This window comes from Haemaphysalis longicornis, unplaced genomic scaffold (assembly GCF_048455015.1).
Source record: "Haemaphysalis longicornis isolate Haplotype H1 unplaced genomic scaffold, Haemaphysalis longicornis Haplotype H1 scaffold_4, whole genome shotgun sequence".
Classification (NCBI taxonomy): domain Eukaryota; kingdom Metazoa; phylum Arthropoda; class Arachnida; order Ixodida; family Ixodidae; genus Haemaphysalis; species Haemaphysalis longicornis.
In genome coordinates, this window is record NW_027526361.1 from 62632199 (window position 1) to 62658563 (window position 26365).

The 26365-nt window shown below is 42.6% G+C and overlaps 2 protein-coding genes across 3 annotated transcripts in view; one reads left to right on the forward strand and one right to left on the reverse strand.

Annotated features, from left to right (window-relative positions):
• LOC144178835 (tetratricopeptide repeat protein 21B-like) lies at positions 1-21082 on the forward strand. 2 transcript variants are annotated; one of them, XM_077706966.1, is made up of 37 exons: positions 1-112; positions 176-305; positions 393-503; positions 588-652; positions 1210-1311; positions 1410-1492; positions 2008-2193; positions 2279-2363; positions 3023-3121; positions 4310-4502; positions 4642-4739; positions 5426-5533; positions 5772-5864; positions 6580-6709; positions 6775-6932; positions 7333-7453; positions 7518-7618; positions 8369-8607; positions 9521-9593; positions 9695-9805; positions 11212-11264; positions 11382-11470; positions 11528-11654; positions 12329-12394; positions 12481-12583; positions 13666-13776; positions 13870-13951; positions 14899-15049; positions 15124-15285; positions 15462-15522; positions 15607-15741; positions 17135-17248; positions 17322-17375; positions 17455-17511; positions 19488-19608; positions 20341-20408; positions 20955-21082. In XM_077706966.1, exons 1-37 carry the CDS (start codon positions 86-88, stop codon positions 21030-21032), a joined length of 3945 nt encoding a protein of 1314 aa, XP_077563092.1. In that variant the 5' UTR covers positions 1-85; the 3' UTR covers positions 21033-21082. The 2 variants fall into 2 exon arrangements, with proteins under 2 accessions (XP_077563092.1, XP_077563091.1); XM_077706965.1 differs by having other exon boundaries at positions 11382-11654.
• The window catches only part of LOC144178836 (FAST kinase domain-containing protein 2, mitochondrial-like), a 14321-nt gene continuing 9033 nt past the window's right edge, over positions 21078-26365 (reverse strand). Inside the window, exons 7-10 of the mRNA XM_077706967.1 lie at positions 25007-25246; positions 23274-23388; positions 22144-22258; positions 21078-21262 (exon numbers count right to left, since the gene is read on the reverse strand). Of these exons, the coding sequence (XP_077563093.1) occupies positions 21146-21262; positions 22144-22258; positions 23274-23388; positions 25007-25246 (587 nt within the window). The 3' untranslated portion in view covers positions 21078-21145. The remainder of the gene's footprint in view (positions 21263-22143; positions 22259-23273; positions 23389-25006; positions 25247-26365) is intronic.

The window sequence follows — 26365 nt, forward strand, 5'->3', positions numbered from 1 at the left end:
TTTTGGCCCTTTGAACGTTGCCTAGCAACCGACACCAAACCAAACAGCTTGTTTCGGTTTTGAGCGCTCGGCGTGGTGCGCAATCATGAGTGAACCAGAGTTACTGCTAAAGGTAAAATTTCCGGAATACCTCTCCTAAAGCTAACTATTTCTAACACGCCAACTTTCTACGCAGACAAAAATACACTATTACTGTCGGGAGAAGCATTACCGCACCATGCAGCGCGCTGCGGTGGAAGGCCTCAAGCGCTACTCGGGGGACCCTGTGTACCGACTCTACTTCGGAATGTCATTAATTTTTGAAGGTACCGTAGCAGTAGCACGCTTCAACGCACATGTTCACATCGTCTGTTTGCGCTGCACCACAAACCGCCGGATTTTTTTCAATGCAGGTCGGCTTCAAGAAGGAATTCGAGAATTGGACGTCGTTAAAGACAGCAAGGACGTATCCCTGGGCGGAATCTTGGCATTGATATATGCTCATAGAAAATGTAGTGTAGTTGGTGGGTAAAGATTAGAAACTTTGAAGACTGCATGCACACTCATTTTGTTTTACAGAAGTAACATATTCGCCTGCCCGCACACAGATAAAGAAGCTGTAGCTCAGCTCGACGCCCAATTGAAAGAGTCAAGAAAACAAGCAGGTGAAAAGGTACTTGCTCATTCTATATAAAACTGGCGCGTGCGGCGTATTTTTGGGATGCAATTACATTACAGTTGAACCTCGTAAAAATGAACCCTGATATAGCGAATTATCGGCTATAGCGAACTAAATACGGATTGGAATTGGTCACGCTTCGTTTCAATCACACTTCTTTTATAACCAAAGTGAAACTGCGAGATCCGCGTGCACCATCGGTTATAACGAATAAAATATTTGCCCAGTAGGCTGAGAAGCTGTTTGGAAAAACTCCTGGCTCCCGAAACTGCAGACGTAGCTAGAAAAGGCCCCTTTGTTCGTGGACATTGTGGAAAACTTCATCCTGGTCAGTGCTGTGAATGGCCACCAGACAAAGATCACATCCTTCCTCTAAAAAATAGGAACGCAGGCCTGTTTTGTCAAATGAACTTTGTTTCGTTGTAATTTCCTGTTTCATGTCCCGATCCTACTTTGTTATTACGAGGTTCAACTGCATATACATTACTTTATGCTCATTATATATTACAAACGCACATGTGTTTGCAATATAAAATTTACGGTGCTTGCAGGTACTGTACTACGCTGGACAATTCCTATTTCTGACTGGAAAACACGACAAGGCACGGGAATACATAGACCGTATGCTTAAGGTGGCGCCGCCAACACGTGACGTGAGCTAAAATTTCATTTCTTTTGATCTCTTGTTGCCACACTTTTATTTTTGCCACGGTTCCACGTTAGAGCACGAACACACTGCTTCTATTTAAAGGGGCTGATTCTGAAAGGATGGAACGAAATTGTCAGCACGAAGGACAAGAAATCAGCCATCCAATACTTCGAGTCACCTGGCGTGTGAGTGGCCGAACACTTTTAAAATCACTACAACACGGCAGTAAGGGTATGCAGAAAAATAAACACTCCTTCCAGCTTCACTTCTTCCAGATAAATTAATGTTTAGCAATATACCACAGGCTCTACAATAGTTGCTCAAAGAATAAAAAAAACTCTACTAGTTTAGTGCAAACCCCAGATATGTTTTCATGATACAGCTTGAAAAAAACTACAATATTAGTGGCTACAAATAAAATGTGTCAACCACTGAAATCAGTGTATACTGATTTTAGGATACTGAAGGACTACTGCAGGCAAGCAACTGTCTTACACATTATTTCACAACTACTCAGTCAACCAATCATCTTTAATAAAAAAAAAAAAGAATGCAATAAGTACAGCTCAGTGAGGAAAGCTGCATTCCTTCAATTGTTTATACTAATCCATCGTATGCCCCAACAAATGTTCAAGTAAATAATTGTGATAAAGCTCACGAAAAGCTTTTTGCAATCACCCAAGGCTTAATATTGATGCAGCGCCGTTCCAGAAGCTTTGTTTGGAAAGGCCAAGTGCCTCGAGTGCAACGGGGAGCTTATGAAAGCCCTGGAAGTGATTAACCAGGCTGTTGTCCTCTACACGGGTTTCGTGCCCGCACTACTTGAAAAAATGAAGATCCACCTGGCTCTCTCCGACTGGGAGCAGATGGTCGACTCCTGCAACCGGTAACTTTTGAGCACATATCTCACTTCCCCCTCTAACGCTAAGAGGTTACCCACTGTCGACTGACGTCGCCTTGGTTGTTGCCAGGTGCCTCTCGCAAGACTCTAAGTGCGTCGATGCACTGCTCCACATCATACTGAACCATATATGCAAAAATGGGGACTACAAGGAGGTAAGTACTTCAGCCCTTTATTTAATCTTTACAGTGTCTGTCACAAGTAGTTGATGCTCACAGGGAAAAAAAGAAAAAAAGAGAACAGACACAGACAAATATCTTTATTGAGGGGATGACTCGAGACCCACCAAAGCAGCAGAAACCCGCAGAGCAGCACAGTTTCGTACAGGGAAATTAGCCAAGGCTTGACAAAATGGCTAGTATATCGAATCAATCAATACTGCCACTAAAATTTGGAGCAACTTTGTGTGGTAGTCATCAAATTCTTTATATTAAAAAACATCTATGGCTTATTTGTAACCATTTAGGTCACACAGCCAACCATGCGCCACTTAAATTCAAAGCATTTCAGTTTCATGTAATGCGCACTGTTATTAAATTCAAAATAAACAGAACCAAACAATACTATATTATGTCAGCACATCTGCACTCTGTGGGTGGTGAAGTTAAATACGTACTGCATTTTTGCAGACCCTCACCTGCCAATAAATATACTTGATGCTATCTGATCGTTTTTACGAAAAAGTGAGCTGTAAAGGTCTAAGGAGAAATAAAAGAGACAGAAAAATAATTAAGCCACATGGTCCCGCTTAAGGTTGAAAAGAAAACTCCGTAAAACTGCGCGAACAAATTGTTTACTGATTTCTTTTTTGCAGGCTTCCGACAGACTGTCAGAGCTTGTCTCGTTGATTGACGAGGTAGAGCCAACAAATGGCGTTCTGTACACCAGGACAGCTCAGCTATTGTCACGAATAGTGAGTCCCTTGCAAGAATTCTGTTATACAGTGATCACCACTGATTTACTGTGTACATGTTCTTTCCCATCGCATTTCCGCACAAGCTGAACGAATGAAATCGCTGTACGTGTAGACATAAATAAGCACTTGCATCAATCAAAAGCACTAGGCAAATATACTTTCTTCATCTTGTCCAATTTTTTAGAAGAAATGCATTATTGTTGCATGTTGTACAAATAAATAATAGCACTGCACTGGCCTCACTGAGCAAGACAAAATTTAAATCAAAAACTGGACTAGGTGTACGCCCAGATTGCAAATTATCAATTGCCTGACAGATTGTCAGTCAAACAGCAAACTGCATATGACCAAAATTGTGGCGTGGTGGATATTCATGAACTGATGCATTCAGAAGTTCTTAAGGATTGTGTACTGTGATTGCTCTAGCTGTACAAGTCAAGTTCTTGTTGACATGTCATTACGTTATGCAGCACAACTTGTTATGCAGCACAACATGCATTACAGCACAAGGCTGTAATGCATGTACTCCTGTCGAACCATCCACCTAGCATACCACATTCTGTTGTGAGCGTTCAAGCCATACTACCCTTTTGTGTGTAGTATTTTCACCTTCCCAGCAGGTCTGGCTAAACAGCATATCTTACCGTAAATAGCAATGCATGCTTAAAAAGAAAAATAAATAAATAAACGGTGCAAAAAACAAGACACATGAAAGAGAAAATGAACAAACACAGTGCTGACTCACAACTAAGTTTAATCAACCAAACGCAGTGCCTTTTTATGGCACACGTCCGATCCGTAATGGCACTGCGTTTGTTTGAATAAATTTTGTTGTGAGTCAGTGCTGTGTCTGTTTGTACTCTCTTTCTTGTGTTTTGTTGTTTTTTGTACTGTTTGTTCCTTTTCAGATTTACCAACTTGCCCCCTTCAGGAAACTTGAAATATTTATATGCAACTGTAGCACTGCATACGAGTTGCTTACCCAAACATTCAAAGAAATAAATTCTGCTGATAAATAGCATGGCATGAGACACTGCAACTAAACTTAGCACCAACCAAAAAAAACATTTTGTGGTTCAGCATTCCAAGCACAAACCATCGTGCCAGGTAGCGGCAAAAGTGATTTATTGGACATTGCGACAAGTGCATGCAAGGTTGTATGCACGTATATTTTTGTCCTCACAGTGTTCACGACAGGACTCCATACTGATGCACACGCAAGCACTAGTCGAAAAAGCGTGCGCCTTGCAGCCAGGAAATGCCGACTACCTGGCAGAACTTGGCTACCAGTGCATCCTTCAGAACAAGACGAAGGAGGCAGCCAGGCATTACAGAGCAGCTCTCAAGGCCGATGAAGGCAGCATTGCAGCCCTCAACGGTATGCCTTCCACGCCACTTTTAGCATCGACGAAACGGAATTCCTAACACCGGTGTAACATTTCGCACGCACCATTTGCTCAGAAGTTGCAACAACCGATAACTACCATTGCCCCCTCCACACATTGTTGTTGGTGCAGGGATAATTTGGTGTCAGCTGCTCGAGAACCAGTATGATGTTGCCAACCAGCAACTTGAACTCCTCAAAGAAATCCACAAGACGTCCACCATGCCACCGGTATGAGCTTACTGAACCTTGCTTCTCGACACCACGGGGAAAATGCGTAATACAAGACAACCCCCCTCATCCCCCTTGCACAAAGTGCTGCAGGCGGTACTAAATATTCCCATGAGCCTGCTGCACCACATTTCACGCATTGACCGATGATTGCAATGCAAGGGGCAAAGTAGGCCAATAAAAAGACCCAGCATGTGATTTGGTATGAAAAGTGTGTTCTGCACTCCCTGCATGAAGTCATACAAGTCAAGTTATGTGTCAGGTCTCACTGTTTGTCAGACCTGTGCCCTCGAAAGTAACAATTTTCATTTAGGTGCATTAATACATGCCTAAGCAGAAATTTTTGCTGTTAGCCTGCATTCTAGCACTTTTAAAATTTATATGAATGCCAAGAAAAAGGTGTAAATTAAGAAAAGTGATTGACAAATGATTTCCATCAATAAACGATGTCAGCTAAAAGTTGCTGTCTTTTTCCTTTGTGAAATCGTCCTAAATGATGCCTAGGCACAAAGGCACACAGTTGAGTGTTCTGAACTGCTTAGCGCTGTGGTGTCTGTGGCTTAATATTAGATATTTTAAAGTGGGGTTTGTTGTATTTGCCATAACATGCATTACTAGGCACAGTTGTAGGTATTCGCACTTGCCCGAACAAGGAAAGCCTTACACAGGTCTTTCTTCTAACGCAGGAGTTCTTGTATCTCTGCGCTCTCTGCACGCAAAAGCTACAAGAGAAACCGGACGAAATTCTCCACTACTTAGGACAATGTGTAGACAACCATTTCGCAAAGTTAGAGGTGAGTACTTCAGGTTTTTACAATCACTTGTACAGGAATTTACACGTAACTGCTTTTTTGGGGTGCCTTGTAAAGGCATGTGCATGGAAGATATCCCGCCTAATACCTGTGTTTACCTATAGAAAAAGTTTTGCCACACTTGTTTAGTCCGCAACAGCTGAAATTCTCTAGATGGCAAAAAACAAGTTACTAAAAACAATTATTAAAAGCACATTGCATTGCGTTTTTACTCAACCAGAACCTTGCACTGGGAGCGGAATACCTACTGTTACTGAACCCGGATTTCATATTCGAGATTGTGAAGCTATACCTGCAATATGCTCCCGATAAGGTAAGTAACCTGTGAAACATTTGTTGAAGAAAACCTCATGCAGAGCACCTTCACCTTACCAGGGTGTCCTAACAGAATTTAAGTGGGGAAACTGGTTTTAAAACAATTTTTTTTTATTTTCAAGTAAACTCTGTGCAACTTGCCAGTCTTGCTGCTCTTTTCCCACTGATTTCAAATATGCCATTGTTTTTTCAGCTGGTCAATTAGTTCCCAAGATAATTAGAGATAATTAGCCATTTTTGGTCAAACAACACACAGAACAGTGTTGGTCATAAAACTGTAATCTTTATATTTTTAATACCATGAACCCTGATGAGTGCAATAATCGGAACTTCAGTAGCACCAGTGGCAGGGAACCATTTTAAGTGCCCCTTTCAAAGACTGAGATTCAGTGAGCTCTAAAATTAGTTCCAAGCGATGCATCAAGAAACTGCTTCAATTATTGCACTCATCAGGGTTCATAGTATCAAAAAATATAAAGATTATAGTTTTATGACCAACACTGTGTTGTCTACATATTGCTTGACCAAAAATTGTTAATTATCTATAATTACCCTGGTAACTAATTGACCAGCTGAAAAAAAAATGGCCTACTTGAAATCAGTGGGAAAAAAGCAGCAAATCTGGCAAGTTTCACAGAGTTTACTTGAAAATCAAAAGAAGTTGTTTTGAGACCAGTGTACCCCCTTAATACAGAGCATCACGCTTATTTCAGCCCATAGAGTCGGGACAAACGCTGCCCGAGCCCCTCAAGAGGAGCCAAGCGATTCTTCAGCCCCTCCTCAGATGCTGCCCCGGCTCAGTGGAGGCCGTGTACTGGATGGGGAAGCTGAAGTACCTGTCGAGTGAGGCTGCCCTCGTCACTACTGAGTCTGTGGCCAGACCAGTGAATTGAGTGCTCTTCTTTCAGATGACCTCGTGCAGGCCCAGTCGCTGCTGGCCAAGTGCACTCAGCAGTACTCGAGCTTCACCAATGCCCAACTGCTGCTGGCACAAATGCACATTCACCAGGGGAACATCAAGAGCGCCAGCCAGCTCTTGGAAACGGCACTGAGCTATGACTTTGGGGTACCGCTCCTTTGTACTCAAAATTTCCAAGCTACACCTCTGAAATTTCCTCTTTACATGCCGCCTTTTGCAAGCACATGAGACAAGTTACTCAATAAAGCTACGAAAGATCTGCATATGATTAAAAAGCATGTATCATAAAAATTGAAAGATAGAATAATAAGAGACGTACATTTTAATTGGATTCTGGACATTTAAAGAACACTCCCATTGCTTATAAATTACCCTAAGTTTAGGCTCTTCAGGAAGCTTTTGTGGATGCCTCAGACATTTTACCATTATGAATCATGCATGTCACTGTCTGCATTTATGAAAAGAAATCCGGAGTCCTTGTCAGAGAAAGCTTGCACATGCAATATTTCAATGAATGTTTTTCAAATGTTTTTGCCAACCATGCCAGGTGAGGGAAAAGCCCATTTTCCACATCATCAAGGCCAAGATCCTCAAAGAGCAAGGAGAATACCAGGAAGCAGTGCAGCTACTGAATGCAGCCATGGCTTTGTGCACTCCATCGAGCTCAGGTGAGTGCGGACCAGAAAGACAGGCTTGCGAGGTGCAGCGTGTCACGAACGACTTCCATTTCAGCCACGGGATCGCAGAAAAAGGGCAAGCAGGAGTTGGGTGCCAGTGACAAGCTATCTCTGTACCTCGAGCTTGCCGATGTGTATAGCAAGCTAGACCAGCAGGTAATCCTTGAAGATGCACATCAACCTTTCAGAGTAGACAGCACTCTTTACTAGACTGCACATCACTGGAGTGGACTGCGACAAACTGGACGACAACCCCTCAACAACAGCATGTCACCGTAGTAGTGCCCTACTTATGTGCAACTGCCTCCCGTGATGAGTGTGATCCTTTCATTAGTGATGAGCAGGATGCACTGTCTCTTATGGCAGGCTCAATCGTGATATCACACTCTTTGTATAACAAAAAAGAAGGCAGCTAAAGTTATCTACAACATGCAAGTGGGTTGGAGGCAGAGTAGGGCAGTGGGAGTGCATCGCTTTGCTTATATATGATTTGAACTAGTACAGTGAAGACAACAGTACATGCCTTTCTCACTCTCAAATATACTAGAGTAATTCCAGCCCATGCCTTTTCTTTCCATTACTCCCCAAAGGCTGGTTATAATCTGCATTTCATATAAACACTGTATACTGGGAAATCTGAGCAATATAAAGCTTAATAAAACAATATCTGCACTAAGCTGAAAAACAACCCACACACTTAAATAGTGCAAAAAACACTCGCATTCTGAAGCAAAAATATAAACACATGGCATAGCAACTACACCACAATCTACGGTACTACAGTTGTGTCTTTCATGTACCGTATTCAAACGAACTCTCAATGTAGCTTGCACAAGCCTGCCATAATGCAAGCGCAAGGGCTACACAAAAGTTCTTTCATTCCCGTTTCACTGCGCACTCCTCCAGCACGAGGCAGTACGTGTGATGCAAGAAGCAGCCAACGAGTTCCGTGGCATGCCTGAAGAGACGCGTGTGGCCATCGCCAGCTGCGAGCTGGCCCTGGCTCGAGGCGATGTGGAGGAAGCCCTGACCCTGTTACGCAACATCGGGCCCGACCAGCCGTACTTCCAGCAGGCACGAGAAAAGATGGCCGACATTTACCTCAACTACCGAAAGGACCCACGCCTGTATGCCAGCTGCTACAGGTTCGTTACACGATTAGTTCCTACCACACTTCGTGTTACGTAGTGTGCTACAGTGCAAGAGATGTTCATGAAAAGTCTCCCAAAGTTTCCACCTGAGCCCAGTAAAAAAGTGTGCTCTCAAATCACGAGGAACATTTCAACTAGTTGAGACAAAGACCCGTGTCTACTGCTTATTCTGCCAAAAAACATACTCAGAGTACAGACACAAGAGTAGTGACACTGGTTGAATGGCTTGAGTCAACTTGGTTTCAGGTCCCCTTTAATTAAACAACAATCCCATTGTTTTAAACTTCTAGGGAGACTGCATTGGGCGATGCATTTCATTGCTCTTAAAGTGTAATGCTGCTGTTCACCAATTACTCACACAAATCCACGCTCCAGGGGATTTTAAAAGACTGACAACAGGCAAAGTGCAAAGGGGAAATGTAGATAAAAATTTGACTTTCAGCTAGTACCACAGCTGAAAGTCAAATTTGGTATTTCAGACGACCAATATGAGAATAGCATTCTTAAAATACCGAATTGCAGCTTGTGTACTCAGCAACACCAGTTTGAGCTGGTCAGTGTATGCATGAGTAATAAAAATTTGCACTACACAGAACAAGAACAAAGATGATCTGCTGAATTTGTCGTACCATCTCCCTTGTTCTCTTTTCTTGTAAATTTATTGTTATTTGCAATATTTAATTCATTATTTGCTATTTTTGTTGCTTGTTTTTGCTGAAAGAGTATGTGTATGTTTTTACTGCCTTGTGCTATAGCAGTACTCGAACCAAGTTCTTGCTAAAAAGAAAAAAAAAACAATAGTATAAAGTGTTGCATCAACGAAGCACAAAATTGCTATTAGAAAATGCACCGACAAGCGTGCTGAATTAACCGCTTCACTTATTGGTTGTTTCTTCATCTCCAACAGAGAAATCATTGAGAAGTTCCCAGTTCCACAGTCATACTTGATGTTAGGTGATGCTTACATGAAAATACAAGAGGTAAGCATCAGCTGTGAAAACAGTGGAAGAGGGTGTGAAAATGGGGGCACCGTTGCTTATAGCCACACTATGCACACTTTCGGACTTTCGCTACATTTCAGCCAGACAACGCCATTGGTGCATATGAGCAAGCGTTACGCAAGAATCCCAAGGACAGCATGGTCGCTCGAAAGATTGGCCAGGCACTCATCAAGACACACCAGTTTGAGCGGGCAAGTACCGATGTGCTCATTGCATATAATACACTTTTTTTTTTATCAGTTGCGTGTTGATTTCGTCTGAGTCAAAGCTCGTAAACCCAACATTTCTCTGTACAGCCCTAAATGGCTACCTTATTATTTTTCTTAAATTTACCTCTTAGCATAAGGTTGTGTTTTTGCTTCAAACATTTTTCAACTTTTAACATGCACAAAACATACATGAAATGATGAACACCTAGAGAATTTAAACTGACGATAACATTACCAAAGCAGGCTGTAATGCAAGTTAGCAGGGAATTCCTGGTGATGAACTACAGCTGAACCTCATTATAATGAACACTGACATTGAGAATTATCGGCTATAGCGAACTAAATACGAACTTTGGTCGGTCACGCTTCATTTAAATGACACTCTTTTATAATGGAAGTGAAACTGTAAGAGCCACGCGCACTATCGGATATAACGAAGAAATATTTGACCTGTAGGCTGAGAAGCTACTTGAAAAAACTCCAGATGTCCGAAACTGCAGAAGTAGAAAAGGCCCCTTTGTTTGTGGGCACTGTAGAAAACTTCATCCTACTCAGTGCTGTTAACAGCCACCAGACAAAGGTCACATCCTTCCTCGAAAAAACAGGAACGCAGGACAGTTTTGTCAACTGAACTTCGTTCTTTCATAATTTCCCGTTTCATATGTTCTGGTTCATTGAGCTTGAAATGCCACAAGAAGAAGGATAGGGGTTACCTTGTTTATAGTAGGTTCGAAGATTGAAATATAATGCTTTTTGTATCAAGGATATTTGCGGGAGTCAGATTACCGATTGGTTTGAAGCAATTTTTGGCTCTACTGTTACAACGAATATCGGATATAAAAAACTAAATTACTGTCCGAATACTACTTCATTATGACGAGGTTCCACTGCATTTACTTGTATTATAGCCCACCTGGAAGTAAAAAAAATTCTTTGGTAATGAAATTTTTAACACAAAAGTGTTTTATTCCTGGATACACGAAGATTTCACTGACGTCATATCCGTCACGGAAATGACGCCAGTGCAACGAAGCAAGCAGCCTGTAAAAGGTGCACCCCTGAACACAGGGTCTTCTTGCGGGGAAGCAACCTTTAGTACTAAAGAGTACGTTATACTTCGGGTTTTCCGGGTTTTATATTTTAACGCACAACTGTTTTACGCCGGGATACACCAAGATTCCACTGACGTCATATCCGTCTCGGAAATGACGCCAGTACACCTTTGCCGAAGCGACCCGCCAGCAGGATGTCGCTGGCCAAGCACACCTACAAGACAGCCGCCTACCCACAAATCATGCTCAGCTGCAGATTTCGCTTGACATTTCACTTTCGTGTTTTACCGACTCCTATGACAGAAAAATCAACCACAGCTTTTTTGTGCATTACAGGCCATCACATACTACAAAGCTGCAATTAAGGCTGGGGGCCAACCACAGATGAAGTGAGTTTACGAAGCTCTCTAACAGCTTGGATGCAAGAAAAGAAAAAAGAAAGAAATTTTGGAATTACGCGTTCTTATCACCTATTTAATTTCCCTTCCAATTTTTACCGCTGAAAGGTTCGATCTTGCGGAATTGCTGGCAAAGGTAAAGAGGTTTCAAGATGCTGAAGACACCATCAATGCTGCTCTAGGAGTGCTGCAAAAAGGTAATCTTGCTGCAATGGTAGGTTTTGCCCGCGCACACGGTCTCAAATCTCTTCCAGAGACTGACCTCACGGGCTTACAATGGGAATCCAAGTTTTACCTATTGCTGGCCCAAGTTCACCAGAACAATCACAAGGATGATGCATCAGTGAAAGCTTTGAACAAGGCATTTGAAGCACAAAGCAGGTAAGCGTTTAACTTACAATGCTTTGAGAATGACGACCCTATTTGGTAAAAACGGCACTTGGTGATGCAAAGCATAGGTTAGTGTGCATTTACAGAATGCTTTGAGTTGGCAACAAATGCAAGCAGTACACTAATATAATGGCAATTCATGTGTTGTTCACTATGGATCATTTACAGAGGAAAATGAGCGCACAAAATTAAACAAGTGGGCTTTGACAAAACCAAATAAACAAAGTGTCATGAACAGGGAACAATGTGAGAACAGGCTGACATGCCTCTAGTGATGTTTAAAAAGAAAAGTTGAGAGACGATTTAAGAATGCATAGTTATTTTGTGTTGGTTTATTTTTCACCTGCAGCTTCCATGAGCAGAAATTGCTACAGGTTATCATTATAAACTGTCACGACGCTGTAATATTTCCTCCCACCGGTAACTGTTTTTTTCTTGTCACTGCAGCATAAGTGTTGTTGCCATGAAGCACACTTTAAAGGCCGGCCTAGATGATGATGATGTTGGTGTGGACATGATGAACAGCCAACATCTTCCTATAACAGACAACATTGTAAAAAGCAATGCGGCATGTCTAACAAAAAGCGAACGACGGCAGAGATGTAGAAATATTGGCATGCCATGAACCACACAGCTCTTGAAGCACTGGAAACTCTTTTTTGCAGAGTGATGCTCCGCGTGCCCCAAGAGCAGCCCGATGCCCTCTTCGAACAGAGGCAACTCGCAATTGTGTAAGCTCCAGGCCTCTGCCAAGTCAGCAATGCCCAATAAGGCCTTTGTATCGTCGTCGCAATGAATTTTGTGCGCTTTTTTGTAGAATTTGCAAGAGCCTAGCTGAACAGAGTGAGCTCAAGAGAGACTATGTCCCAGCAGCCAGGTTTTACAAGCAAGCCCTCAGCTACGACTCCAATAACATTGAGGTATGCTTCACTACAGCAGGCAACACAAAAGCAATCCAAATCAAAAGTGCCGTTAAAGGGGCAATGCAGACAAAACACAAGCTTGGTTCATTCGAAAGATTGGCTCATTAGAATCATACTGACACCACTTTTAACACGCACTTGCTCAAATAAGCTACATAATTAGGAAAAATTAGGAAAAAAGGAAATGGCCATGCGACCCACTAGCTCATTTCCCGCAACAGAACCTGTGATGTCATACGTGCCGGCTGTGCGATTGGCTGAGACCGGCAAAAGCAGATGCAAATTAGGCAGAGCTTATAAGCTTGCCGAATGAGCTATTTGCGCTTAAATTTAAGGCACATTCTTTTTATAGCAGTAAGAATGGCGGGATAAACAGTGGATGTTACGGAAGCATACATAGTAAGCATAGTACGGAAGTAAACGTAGAAGTACCGATGTGCACTGCTGTTGTTACTGCACGCACTATGCTTGTTCTAGCTGCACAGCACTGCGGCGCTTTGGGGCTGTCTCAGACGACACTGGCTGATTGGCATAAGCGACAGCATCTTATGGGGCCGTATTTGTCGAGTGAACACCATATTTCACAAAACGATTAGGTATTTTCTTCCTGAACAAAAACAAGCCAGGTACAAATATGGTCAAAAACAAAGCAAAGGCAGAAAACGACCCGCTGCGGTGTGGTTGTGCCATCTCGGTTGACTAACGGTAAACAAGTCTCCACTTCACACAACGTTTAGCTTGAAGACTCAATCTCATTGCAGACGTTGTGAAAACACACGATTTGGCGGAAGGATCAAAATTTTAACTTAAACTGATTAATTTTACAGTGAATAAAGCATCGTTTGCTTCCGCACAAGTGCTGGGGGGCACTAGAAAACATGAAAACTTTCGGAAAAAACAAACTTGTATTTTGTCTGCATGGCCGCTTTAAGGTTTTCTCATAAAAGAACCAACAATGGGAATAGCCTCTGGCTACAAAAAACAACTCAAATAATCTTTTCCTTTTTGTTTCATTCAGAACATAGAAAGCAAAGAAACTATGCACAAACATGTTAGATGCCTACGTCTATTTTGTTCAGATTCTGCTTGCACTAGCAAAACTGGAGATGACGTCTAACAACCTGGAACCAGCAAAGCAATACTGCAACACTGTACTTCAACTTGAAAAAGAGAATGACACTGCAACGCTGGTACGTGACGTAAATGTAGCATTGCATCTAAGAAAACGTGTGAATGCTATCTCGCTTTGGGCAGTCATTGATTGATTGCTTTCCAACTTTCAGATGATGGCAGATCTGATGTTCAGAAAAACAGACCTGGAGTCATCCATGTTTCACTTTCAGCAGCTGCTTGAGAGAAAACCAGGCCAGTTCAAAAAACTTATATTTCAGAATGAGTGAAGCATAGCTCTGCAACTTAATGCCAAAGAACACGGTTTTTTTTTAAGAGGATGAGCTAATTCATGTATGAAGCAGACAGCTTGAGACAATGCTGAGAACACCACTTAGCGAATTACTATCCAGTTTAGAAAAACCGCAGGGCTTTTGTCTTCCATAGGCAGAAAATCATAAGTAGTCTTTGCCTGTTTTGCAAAAACAAGTTATTAAATTAAGTTGGTGATGACGTTGAGAAACAGACATAAAAGAGTCTGGTAAAACAAAACAAAAAACATCCTTCTATATAACAGCTCTGATTTCCAGTTTACAGCCATCACATGAAAAGAACTAGCCTGTGCATTCATTCAGACACTAGAATGGGTCTAATTAAATCATTCTTGTAGTTCTTATTAACAGATGTATAGCGCAAAAAAGACGAAGGACAAAGAATGCACGAGGACGAAGCGCTAACTTGCAACTACTGGTTTATTGAAAGAAGCACACATTTATAACAACAGCGTACATGATAACAGAGAACCTACGCGACACATATCGGAAACAAGAAAAAAAAAAAAATTGATACTCCACTACACAATCTTATCGCCCCCGTTTTTTTTTTTTCTTGTTTCCGATATGTGTCACGTAGGTTGTCTGTTATCATGTACGCTGTTGTTATAAATGTGTGCTTCTCTCAATAAACCAGTAGTTGCAAGTTAGCGCTTCGTCCTCGTGCATTCTTTGTCCTTCGTCTTTTTTGCGCTATACATCTGTTAATAATGATCAACCAACTAGCCCAACAATGTACTTTACTTGTAGTTCTATTGTTGAAGAAAGTGCCTTCCCTTGTAACGCAGTTACATGGGAAATAGAGGCTCCACTCAGAATCTCTCCTGAAAGCCCAACACCATGCCTTCATCTCTCATGTCTGCCTTCCAGATTACTACCCTGCACTGGCGAGGCTCATAGAAGCCATGAGGCGCCTAGGAAAGTTGGACCAGGCTGAACAATTCCTCAAAAAAGCTAGCGATCTGCTGCCACGCACTGGAGCTAATGGCGGCTACTTTTACTGCAAGGGGCTTCATGAATGGTACCACATTGCTCCGTAGAGCCTGGCACAGACAAGAAAAACTTTAAAACACGCTGCGCTCTCCTTTAATGTAGGTACACAGGAAACCCGGCTGGAGCCATGAAGAGCTTCAACAAGGCCCGCTACGATTCGGACTGGGGCTTGATCTCGACCTATCACATGATAGAGATATGCATCAATCCAGACAACGAAACCCTGGGCGGCGAAACTTTTGACAATGGCGGTATTGCCACAGGGTGAGAATCGCCCAAACTCTGGTGGAACCACTTTTGGCTCACTTGTACCTCCAATGTCTCGTTGTCCAAAGCAGGTGTAGGTCACGAAACATATAAATAGGCAATTTTTTTCCTCCGCAACTAGAGGCGAATTACAGGAATGAGACAACATGTATTCACTGTGCTTTCATTTGCAGGGATCACACCAAAGTGGATTACCGCGAAGGAGCGATTCAGACCGCTGAGAGGCTGCTAAACGTCTGTTCTTGTTCTTCTTGCATGCGATTATAACTCTGTCGTGTACTGTTGCCAAGAAGGCGCTGAAGTTTTTCTTCCGTCTAGGAGCTGAGGCCAAAGATGGCCAACGACTCTGACTTTCGACTGATGAGCAACTTTGTGCACCTAGCCAAGAAGACAAAGGTGGACGCTGAAATCGCACTTAACGAGTTCTTGCAATTCAGCTCGGAAGAGCGAAACGTAAGCTGCAGGTTCTTCTCACACAAACACGAAGAAAAAATATTCAGGTTTAGCATAAAAAAATGTCGCGGGCCAGATTCTGACGAGATTGCTTCCTTCTGTTTGCCATGCTTTACAAAGTTGAGCTTGTACTTATAACTGCTCTGCTTCAGCAAGCGTTCTGACCAGAAGAAAGTTACAAATTTCTCCAGCCTTGCTCCCGGTTGGCAGGCATCGTTAAAAGCACTCGGTTAGCCTGGGTCAGATGGTGTCCTTAAACTTGCAATGAACGTTATGTACGCAGGAGTTAACATACTGCATCTCAACTTAGAAATGCAGCCTGCCCTAATCAAAACACAAACCGATGACACTGTGAAATATGGTTAAGCAGCACGGTATAGACAGGACAACAAAGACGAGATTACACAGGACCAGCGCTAGTCCTGTGTTGTCTCTTCTTTGTTGTCCTGCCTATACCGCGCTACTTAACCATGTTTCACAGTTCGAACCAACTACCCCGCATTTCCCATGCATTGCCATGATACTGTGCTCGGGACACTTACTCACTCAGCTACTGCATCCTATTAAATATACGGTGTGGCCCCCCATGTGTCGCACTGCAGAGGTGTTCATCATAAGTCATGACAGTGCACAGAAATAATCTGTCGATTGCTTCGAGCTTCAGGTTAAGCACTGAATGAAAATGCAGTGTAAAAAAATGTTTTTATCAGATCAAAATGCCAGCTTCAAGCTTTTCAATCATATTTTACATGCTAAAGCACTGTCCAATCTTCAAACTTAACACACACAGTGATCCTATGGCAGTCACAACAATAAGCTGCATTCAACTGAAGGTGCACTGTCACCAACAAACAAAATTTTTCCAGCAGCCTGCCAAAAATTCAATGAGGCGTCTCTAAATAAATACTACTTCTTTAAGCCAACACATAGTGCCTCTCACAGCAGAAATTGGGTGCATTTCAGGGCATGTGCTTATCTGAGCGTGTCTATTAAACACTGGTGCTTGCAAAGCCTGGCACAAGAAATGTAGAGAGCAACGCAGGATACGTACGAGAATCGAAATGTATTTCAGCTCTGTCAAGATGAAATGCAGTTTCAGCACCATACCTCTGTCAGAGTTGGAATATACCATGTGGACACACAAGTTCAATGTGCAGCATAAATTATAGAATAAACTTTAAATGAACCGATGCAGTTTAAATGAGTCTATGGCTACCTGCCACGGCATGCATAATCACTTTATCACAACAAGTAACAAGTTGCGACAAGCAACAAGTTGTGACTTCATCTTGCTTAAGTTACACCCGTGCAAAAGTCGTGGATAATTGCCACAAAATACAAACTTTGAGCGTGAAAACCAAAACCTTAAATTTCCTCCCTCACTGCCTTTCAGAGAGAGCACGTTGGGGCGATACTGGGCATAGCAACAGCCCAAATGATCCTCAAGCAAGTTCCCAGAGCCAGGAACCAACTTAAGCGAGTGATGAAGGCTCCCTGGAACTTTGGGGTTGGTATAAAAAAGCAACACTCAGCTGGTTTGAATAAAACTCACTTCAGCTCCTGCCAATTTCTTTTCCCAGGATGCAGAATACCTGGAGAAATGCTGGATCCTCCTCGCTGACATTTACATCCAGGTAAGCCGAGCTGAACAAGGTGCAAGCCAATTGCTTTAGCTGAAAGCGTTACATCATTTTCAACATCCACCTGTTGCAGTCTGGCAAGTATGACATTTCAACTGACCTCCTGAAACGGGCTCTACAGTACAACAAAGTAAGCTTATGAATATTGCTGTCATAGTGATACTGATATCACTTTTTGTGATATCATTCATATCATAAAGGGCACGACAACACTGAAGAGAGTTGCAAACGTTATCTAATCATTTCATCAGGTTCAACTTTGGAGCACAGACGTAGCACGAGTTTTGAAGTATTTTTTTTTTCTCGACGATAAACAAGAGAAAAAAATTTGCCATTGTAACAAGTTGTGAGGGCATCTTGTAAAAATTACACCCTCAAAGAAATAAAGTGGATAATTGTCATGAAATATTTGAACGTTAAAAGTGAAGACAGAGACAGCGTCAAACGATATCACAATGTCAGATTATGTCATTGTGGTAGCCAAAACGGCACCCAGCACTCTTTTCTTCTGGGCCTTTACTCCTGTAACATATATAGTGACCATAAGGATTACAAAGGTGAACTACACAGGTTCACTTGGGTGCCATTTTAAGGCTTAAAGGTTTGCCGAGAGACACATCTCTTGGAAGAGTCACCTTCCCAACTAAGGCATCGTCCTTCATCAGTACTGCGCTCTCAAAAAGCAGTGCTAACAATCTTGAAAAAAGAAGCAGCCGCCCAGACACCAGGCAGTTTGCCCTATTGTTACATATCGGTTTCTTTCTGTTTGCACAATGTCACGGCTCTAAGAATACCTGTGCCTGAAGGAAACACAGTGCCACGGTTCAGAAATGACCAAATGTGCAATGTGCCAGAAGCCTTGCCACATAAAAAAACAAACCACGGACTCAAAAATCTTTTCAGCTTAAGATATTTTTTTTTAAACCTGTACACATTTGCAACTTTTCTTGATTGCACTCTTAGTTATAACAAATCTTTTTGCAAGCCAAATTAAGGCAGTGCCTATCGCATGTATTCACTGGCGAGGCGCACATGCAGGCAACCGTGCGAGTGCACCGTCACTCGTTACGTCGGACTCTGCGGGATGGCAGTACTTGTCCGTGTTAAGCACATGACTGTGTTGCACATTACAAACGCTATCTCGCCGAACACAAAGTATTGCCTCGAGTTCAATGTGAGTGCAATTAATAACATCTCTGTTGACGCCACCGTTGAGAATCGAGTTGAAACGGAGCAGACGACGCACGCCGATGTTTTTTTTTTCTTCGGCGTGCAGGCGCAGTGGTTAAAGCCACGCCATGTCCGTGTGAATCGGCCATGTCTGTGGCCATTTCCAGTGTTTCCAAGCGAAGAAATTGACGGCAAAACTTTTCAATGAATACCACCTATAGCACGTTGATTTTCACAAGTGCACAGATATAATGACCAAACATCACAAAAGATAAGCAATAAGAAGAATGCCATGGGGCTAATTGTGAAATAATACTGGCGGTTTTGCATAGCTCTAGGGAAGCTAATGGACACATGCCACAGTATCGATTTATGTGTGCATATGCCTTCCACCACAGCCATATGCCGCCAGATTTTGCTCCCAAGTGCTGGTCTTGGGTAGCTGGCCTTTTGGCGTTGGCTGGATCTGCTACTGTTTACAGTCAAGGTCGCTTTTTGCAGTTTTTTGAGAAACCAAACGACTGAAAGGCTCTGCCAGAGTTCTAAAGCTGTGAAATCAGTTATATCAGCACTGTCCTGCCTACCGACAATGCGAGAGAGAGAGAGAGAAAGAAATGTTGTAGTGAAGAAAGTCACTATCATCTTCAACTCGATACCCTCTTTTTGTTTCATTGCCCTTTCTTAGCCTCACCACGTTCAATAGAGCAGGCAATCATCATAGTTAAGATAAAACTAGCTTGGACGATCGAATAATTGTCAATTTCTCTTCAATGCTCCAAAAATGTTCAAAAATATTACGACCCTCAATTTCATAGTGGACAACACTGATGGCTGAATTGTAGTAAGTGAAGTATGAATGCCATTTACAGAATTCCCCGTACTGCACACAATGCTTAGCCTGTGCTTTCCTCCTCCTCCTTTTGAATGTCCGTGCAGTCGTGCACCAAAGCCTACGAGTACATCGGCTACATCATGGAAAAAGAGCAGAGCTACAAGGATGCCGCACAGTACTACGAGAGCGCTTGGAAACAAGGAAACCAGAACAACCCGGCCATTGGTACAGTACTCTCCCTATAAATACAGGTGCAAAAAAAATTAAGGAAAAATGTGCCAGGTATTAACTGTAGGGCCCTTAGGGTAACGTATTAATTATAGCACCTGTACTGCAGATTTTACACATGCAAGAAATTTAATAAATAAACAAGTATAAAAGAAAAATACTCACTGCGTTATGGATACAATCATAAAAGAAAACTATTATCCACTATGTCAGTAGCCTGAAGTGAACTCTGGGGCAGTATTCTCGTGTTTGCCCGTTTTGAGAATGTCCGCTTTGCATCCGTTTTATTGTGACATACTTCCAGTTGTAGGCGGGCTTTGGGCTGTCTTTGGCACAACAGTTCTTGTAAACATGTTTTAAATGACTAAACCTATTTTAAGCTGTCTTTTATGTGTGTATTGTTCCTCCAGAAAACCAACAGTTAGGCGTCGAAAAATCGTCTGCTCCAAATCGTCTGCTCTGAGAAGCCGCGGCTCATTGCTCTGCCATGCTTGCATAGCGTCACATCCGGCTGTTCGCTTTTAGCCAATCAGGGCTTGCTCAAAACGGACAAAACATGAGAATACCGCCCCTGATGCATTGCTGAAAGGCTGCTGACAAAGCTTCCAGTTAAAGTCAAGTTTGACATATAGAGAGCAGTGTTCAGCCGCATTAGCTGTTATCACTCAAAATGCTTTTCTTGTGCTACTATTGCGTTCCCACGTATTATGATCTTGTAACCTTTTGCAGGTTACAAGTTGGCATTCAATTACCTGAAGGCCAAACGGTACACAGATGCCATCGATGTGTGCCATGTCGTAAGATGACATTTCTTCTTCATACTTTTAAGAGGCTCTTAATCATTTAAACGGTATTCTATTTTCCAAATGCATCACGTAGGCAGGTTTATATTTTTAAAGCTTACTGCTAACATTCAATAGAACACTGGAAGGCAAACAGGACAGCTAAAGACACAAGAAAGCATCATGCTTCCAACCACAAGTTCAACCCCAAGTTTCTCACATTGAAGTGGAAACAACTCTTTATGATTGCAGCATACCGCGAATCACGGTACATTTTACTTCACAGTCAGAATTAATTACAACAAGCAACAGTGAAAAGTGCCATCATTTCATGAATTCGTTTATGTAAAAAAGAAAATTAAAATAAGGCAGCACATCTCACAAACTTCCTAAACATAGACAAGTTCCACAGTAGTGCTTAAGTTATCTGCCACACAAAACATAACAATATGCAGAAAAGAAAAAAAAAAGAACAGAAAAAGAAACTGCAGACAGCTAGGTGAAAACTGTGCACAAAGAGAGCTATTTGTTTGCCTGATAGGACATCTTTTTTTCAAACAGGTGCTGGGGAAGTGCCCCAGTTATCCCAAGATACGGAAGGACATCCTGGAAAAGGCACGGTCCAACCTCCGCACTTGATTTCTCCTCTGCAGTCCTTGGATAAAGCATGCTTCCATGGTCCTCCACGCTCCAACAAGTCTCTTTATTACTAATGCTTTCTACGAACACATGAAGTACCCCGTACATAGCAGCTACCTTGCATGGACACTCCAAGACGCGTCCCCTTCGCTCAGCACTGCCTTGGCCTCCCTCATGACAAAGGGGATCCTGTCGACATTGGGTAGTGCCTTCCACTGCTCAACGTTAATCTGCAGGGAACGAAGAAGCGCAAACCAACATTAGGTGCTGCCAACAACAAAAAGTGTCCCCATCTGACGACTGTAAGGTGCTCTTTTAAGTTGAACTTGGATCATTAGTGTAGCCGCCGTGGCATTTTGTGGAAGGTTTCTTTAGGTTCTGTTTTGTCCGCATGCTTTTCATACATATTGGTGCTGGATTAGGTTATACAAATTTGAACATTTATAATCCTTTGCGACAGGCATTAGGATGTAGCCGTCAGAAAAAATTGAAACTGCCTCTGTATGTTTTTGATGACCGAAATTTCACTTAAAAACCATAACCAACTCGATCTCATAAGTAGTTAATAAATTAGGTCGTGTCCTAATCGTAAACGATATCGTAAACATGACCATCGTTTCCCAACCATTGCTACAACTGAAAACCTATACACATTATTGTGATCTGTAGCCCTTATATATTCAGGTAACGGCTTCAGTTTTGCTTTAATAAATGTTTTAGCTAGATAGAAAACCTACAACCAAAACACCTACTTGACGCGCCGAGTATTTGGTGTGTCAAGCAGGTGTTCTTGAACCTTACTCGAACCGTTCAGTCAGCATTCACATTTTCCGCTGCAGCGAGGGAAATGCGAATTCTGGCTGAACGGTTCAAGTGGGGATGATGACAATTGTAACTTACAAAAATGCTCTTAAAAGTCGTTTGTGGAATTGTAGACGCCATGTCACAACGGGATCAAGCCTAAACAGTAAATTATTTTGTGAAAACATTGCACAAGAGAACACTACTGCCTTGTGGGGGAGAAAAAATAATAATCTTTACAGCAATGTGTTCTACTTTTTCATTTCTTTTTTTTTCATAGCAGTATTATAAAAGGGAGAGGGCTGCTCACCAAGAGAGGATGATAGCCAAGAGATGTGAGGTGCCGTAGCTTGGTGGAAATGTTTCCTTTGAGGGCTGTTGTGTTTCTCCAGTAACTGTTGGCATTTGCTGTCACTACCAATAATCTGAAAAAAAAAAGGATGGAGAACAAAAAAGTCCAGGTAAGTGCTAAAAAAATTTGCAGGTCTCGCTAAGCAGTAACTGCTTGCCGAGACATTCTATTCATTTACAGTATACTACTGTGAAACAGATTAGTTTGCACAGTGTTGCTGTAAATGACTTGTCGAGCGAAACAGTCATTATCCACAGTCACCATGCCTCCCGTAGGCAATGCTTCCCATTAAATTTTGCTTCTCAGTATAAAATGACTTAAAATTTTTTTTTTTCATGAGAATATTTGCAAACTCAGCCATGCTAAAATTTAAAGGTCTGCAAAAAAAAAAAAAAAAAGGAGTGTGGAAGGGAGTTTTTGCAAGATCCCTTTTTCGGTAACACAGAAGGAAAATTATGGTGATGAGGGACTGACAGGAGGAAAATACTATGTTTACTCACACATTGATTGATTGATTGACTGATTTATTTATTGATTGATTGTAGGGTTTAATGCGCCAATGCAACGCAGGCGATGAGGTGCACCGTAGTGGAGTGCTCCGGATTAATTTTGACCTCCTGGGGATCTTTTACATGCGCCGAAATCTCATACACAGAAGTGTTATCAATTTTCCCCTCCATCAGAAAAGCGGCCGCCGCGGCCGGGAATCGAACCCACACCCTCGTGCTCAGCAGCACGCCTTAGCCACTGAGCCACCATTGTTGGTATGTTTACTCACACAACCAATCACAGCATGGCAAAGTTAAGAAAGGGTCACTTGTCCTTGCTTATCTTCAAAAACTGAAAAAAAATTATGACTAGGCAAAAATTTCTGCTCACTATTTCTTCAGCCATGTCATGCTGACCTGTCATGCACAACCTCATTCGTCACTGAGATTCTATAACTGATTCAGTAAGTAAATATCAAGCCCCACATTTTTTTTAGAACTAAGGAGCTTATGGTGGCTGTTTTTTGACTGGCAAACTCACTACGTAACGAGACTATTGCCTCAGCTCCACTTACATGACAATCTGCACAAATGACTTACATTTTAGAGTCCTCGGGGGCTTTTATGTCTTCGATGTAGCAGTAGCCATTTGTTGAAGCCAGCTGTGAGCTCACAGCCATTGGGTATTCACCTCGTCGCATGATGATGGCGAAATCTAAATACACGTGAAGAAGTACATAACGGCAGGTTTAGCAACATAGGGGCATGTAAGCACTTGATCATTTTTTTTTTCTTAACTCAAAACGAGAAAAGCTACTCTCCTAACATAAAGTGTGCCAGTTTTAGTGCAGAAGACATTAGCAAGTGAATAGCCATTGTTAACTCCGCAGGAACTATCGTTTATACAGGGCCAAAATCCTTCAAGTGTTGTTTAGTGCAAAGCAACACTGTAAATTATAGGTCAGAGTAAAACCATAAATTGTGGATCAAAGGTCAAACCTGTACCCATTACAGATTTTAATTACACGCTGTTACAAAAACTCCTGACACTGGTTTGTTTAAAGCTTTCCCAGAAGCCCTGTGCATTTAGAATCTTATTTGAGTGAAAGAAGACAGCCAAATGGTTGAATACAAGTGAGGGTTGTGTACCACACAAAGGTAATAATGTCAACACATGGCTAGACATACGCTGAAAAGATAACAGCGCAGATTTAACAAGGACAAAAAAGGAGACTTGACATGCAGTCGCTTTTAACACCAGAGCTGTTTAAGCTTAATCTTGGCCTAATGGCATTAGGGAAAAAAAAAAAAAAAAAACTAGCAAGAAAAAACACTACGCATCCTGTAAAGGGTGCACCACCACAGATGGGGTATTATTGCAGTGAAGCTGGCTTTCATGCCTGCTCGAGTGTGATCACAAGGGGCGTTGTGCACCCCTTACTATACCATTTTATAGGTGATAGTCTTTCTTGGGCTACTAAAACAAACAAACAAAAAATTGGTGCAGCTTGTGCTACTGGTGCAAGGATGGAGAAACAGCAGAGCTGGGGGTCGACCAAGCTTCTTCCCCCAGGTATCTATCTGTAAGTGTGGGGAACCGACCTTAACGACCTTTTAAAATCCGGCTAAACTTGGCCTCACCCCTCAACACCTAGCCTAGCCTAGCAAGAACATCACAAAATCTAGCAAAACTTAGCACAGCCTAGCAAAGCCTAGCAAAAGTTAGCAAGACCGGAAGAAGCTAGGCCGACCCCCAGCTCCGCAGTTTCTCCAGCCTTGCCGCAATAGTGCAAGCGGCACCATTTCTGTTGTTGTTCTCATCAAAGATTGATGGTCTTTTGTTTCAATCCGGGTTTATTGAAACATTTTCATGAAGCACTAGCCTCATGCGGCGGTGTACCTGCTGCCCCTGCCCCAGAGGTGACTTACCCTCTTCTCTGGTGCACCTTGGGTGCATGTCACCTTCGGTGCAGGAAGCAGGAATGTGAACCTAAGCTTGAAGTTCACAGTCTCAAGCAAGCACAAAACCTACAGCTGCACGATCACACACACAAAGCGCTTGAACGACGGTAGTCCAATTTTACAGCCTCTGCTACACCACGTCCAACGAGGTGCAGTTAGCACGCCGGTGGCCCATTTCTGCTCGATTCCGTAAGTACATGAAGTCTCGTTTAAAATGCAATCGACTTCAAATAGGTTCTTTTAACCGCAAATTCGTCACTGGCGGAGGCACCATTCCTTGTTGAACATGATTAAGGTGGAGCACGAACCACCAATCTTCCGAATAACGCGACAACGTAGGTGGCCTCCCTTCAAGAAATGGAGTCCCTCACCGATGAAGTGTCCGTGCCTTGTCCAGAGCCCCGCAGCCACAAACTGCTCCCCTCCCAGCGCCACTTCCAGGCTCTTCTTGAGTGGCACCAGCAGGCTGCTCTCCTCGGCCACCAGGGCCAGGGCCTCCTTGCGCACACTGTCCGGAAGCAGCGGGCCCTGGTAGTCCTTGAGGTCGATGCGTGCGCACTGCTCCAGCTCCAGCAGGCTCGCCAGCATGACGGGCCACTTGCGCTTGGACACTGCATGGAGGGGGGAGGAAAAAAAAGAGGAAAGAAAACACGGCTCAGTGAACGTCCTCTCAAGCAGAATCTTGGATGCTGAAGATGAGAGCCTAGCAGTGAAATTGTGCTGGAAGGGAGGTTCCTGACATGTGGTACAAACCTGAATACACCAGTCGATGTGGAAACGGGGGGAAATGTGCCATTCGTATCAGCATCCTTAAAAAATATCATGGCAAAAATAATAAGACTACGATCCTTGGAATGTGCCTCAAAAGTGTTTTAAATGTGGTTAGTATTGGAGATAACACTTTGGTTGCAGCCAACACGCTGACTCGTGTGGCTAATACATTTTTTTTTTTCTGCTGTGAGTATCGTGGATTACCAGATACACCGTACCCTCGTACTTTTAAGTTATATTCAAAATGTAGTCCAAAGTTCAACGAAAACTCGTCCGGCGCGGAAATAACACCTTTTATTTATTATTTCCTCGTCAGACAAGTTTTCGTCAAACTTTGGACTACATTTTATTCCACGATAAGTACGGCCCGGCCGCCGTAACAAAGATGTTACATTCAAAACGTCTTTCAAGACTCTCTAATGGCCAAACAAGAATGTACGCTAAACAATACAGTTGGCCCGAGTCCATGTATGGAAAGTTAGAAAAAGGGCCGGGAGAGAGGAGGAGGCGAAGTGCCAAGGGTAGGAGTGTTCTTGGGAAGACATTTCTTGGGTAACAAGAAAACGGGAACCAAAACTGATACGAGTGAATGGCAGTATTATCTGCAACTATAGCTGTAGCAAGTACAACACTAAAATAGCCTTTACACTAACCTGAGATGTACACGAAAGGAAAGCCAATGCTCCTCTAGGGGCAACACTACAAAGAAAAGTAAAAAAGTGGCATTCATGAAAATGTACCTGTGCGAAATCAAGCCCTCCGGTATAAATTAAAGTGATTAAGAATGTAGGCCACATTAGAGTGTGTAGCCGCTCAAGAAAATGGGCACCGTTTGATAAACTTACCTGAAACCGTTATAAAGCCCTCAGATCATACCGCTTCCATGCAGCAGGAGTTATGGTTTGAAATTTTAAATAATGTAGTTCTCTCAAAACACCCACTCAGTATTAGCTTGTGAG

Bases quoted from the DNA above. Each gene is read 5' to 3' on its own strand.
- LOC144178835 (XM_077706965.1), top strand. From the start codon at position 86: ATGAGTGAACCAGAGTTACTGCTAAAG. The intron at 504-587 runs GTGGGTAAAGAT...GCCCGCACACAG, and splicing joins TAGAAAATGTAGTGTAGTTG to ATAAAGAAGCTGTAGCTCAG. The intron at 20,409-20,954 runs GTAAGATGACAT...TTTTTCAAACAG, and splicing joins CCATCGATGTGTGCCATGTC to GTGCTGGGGAAGTGCCCCAG.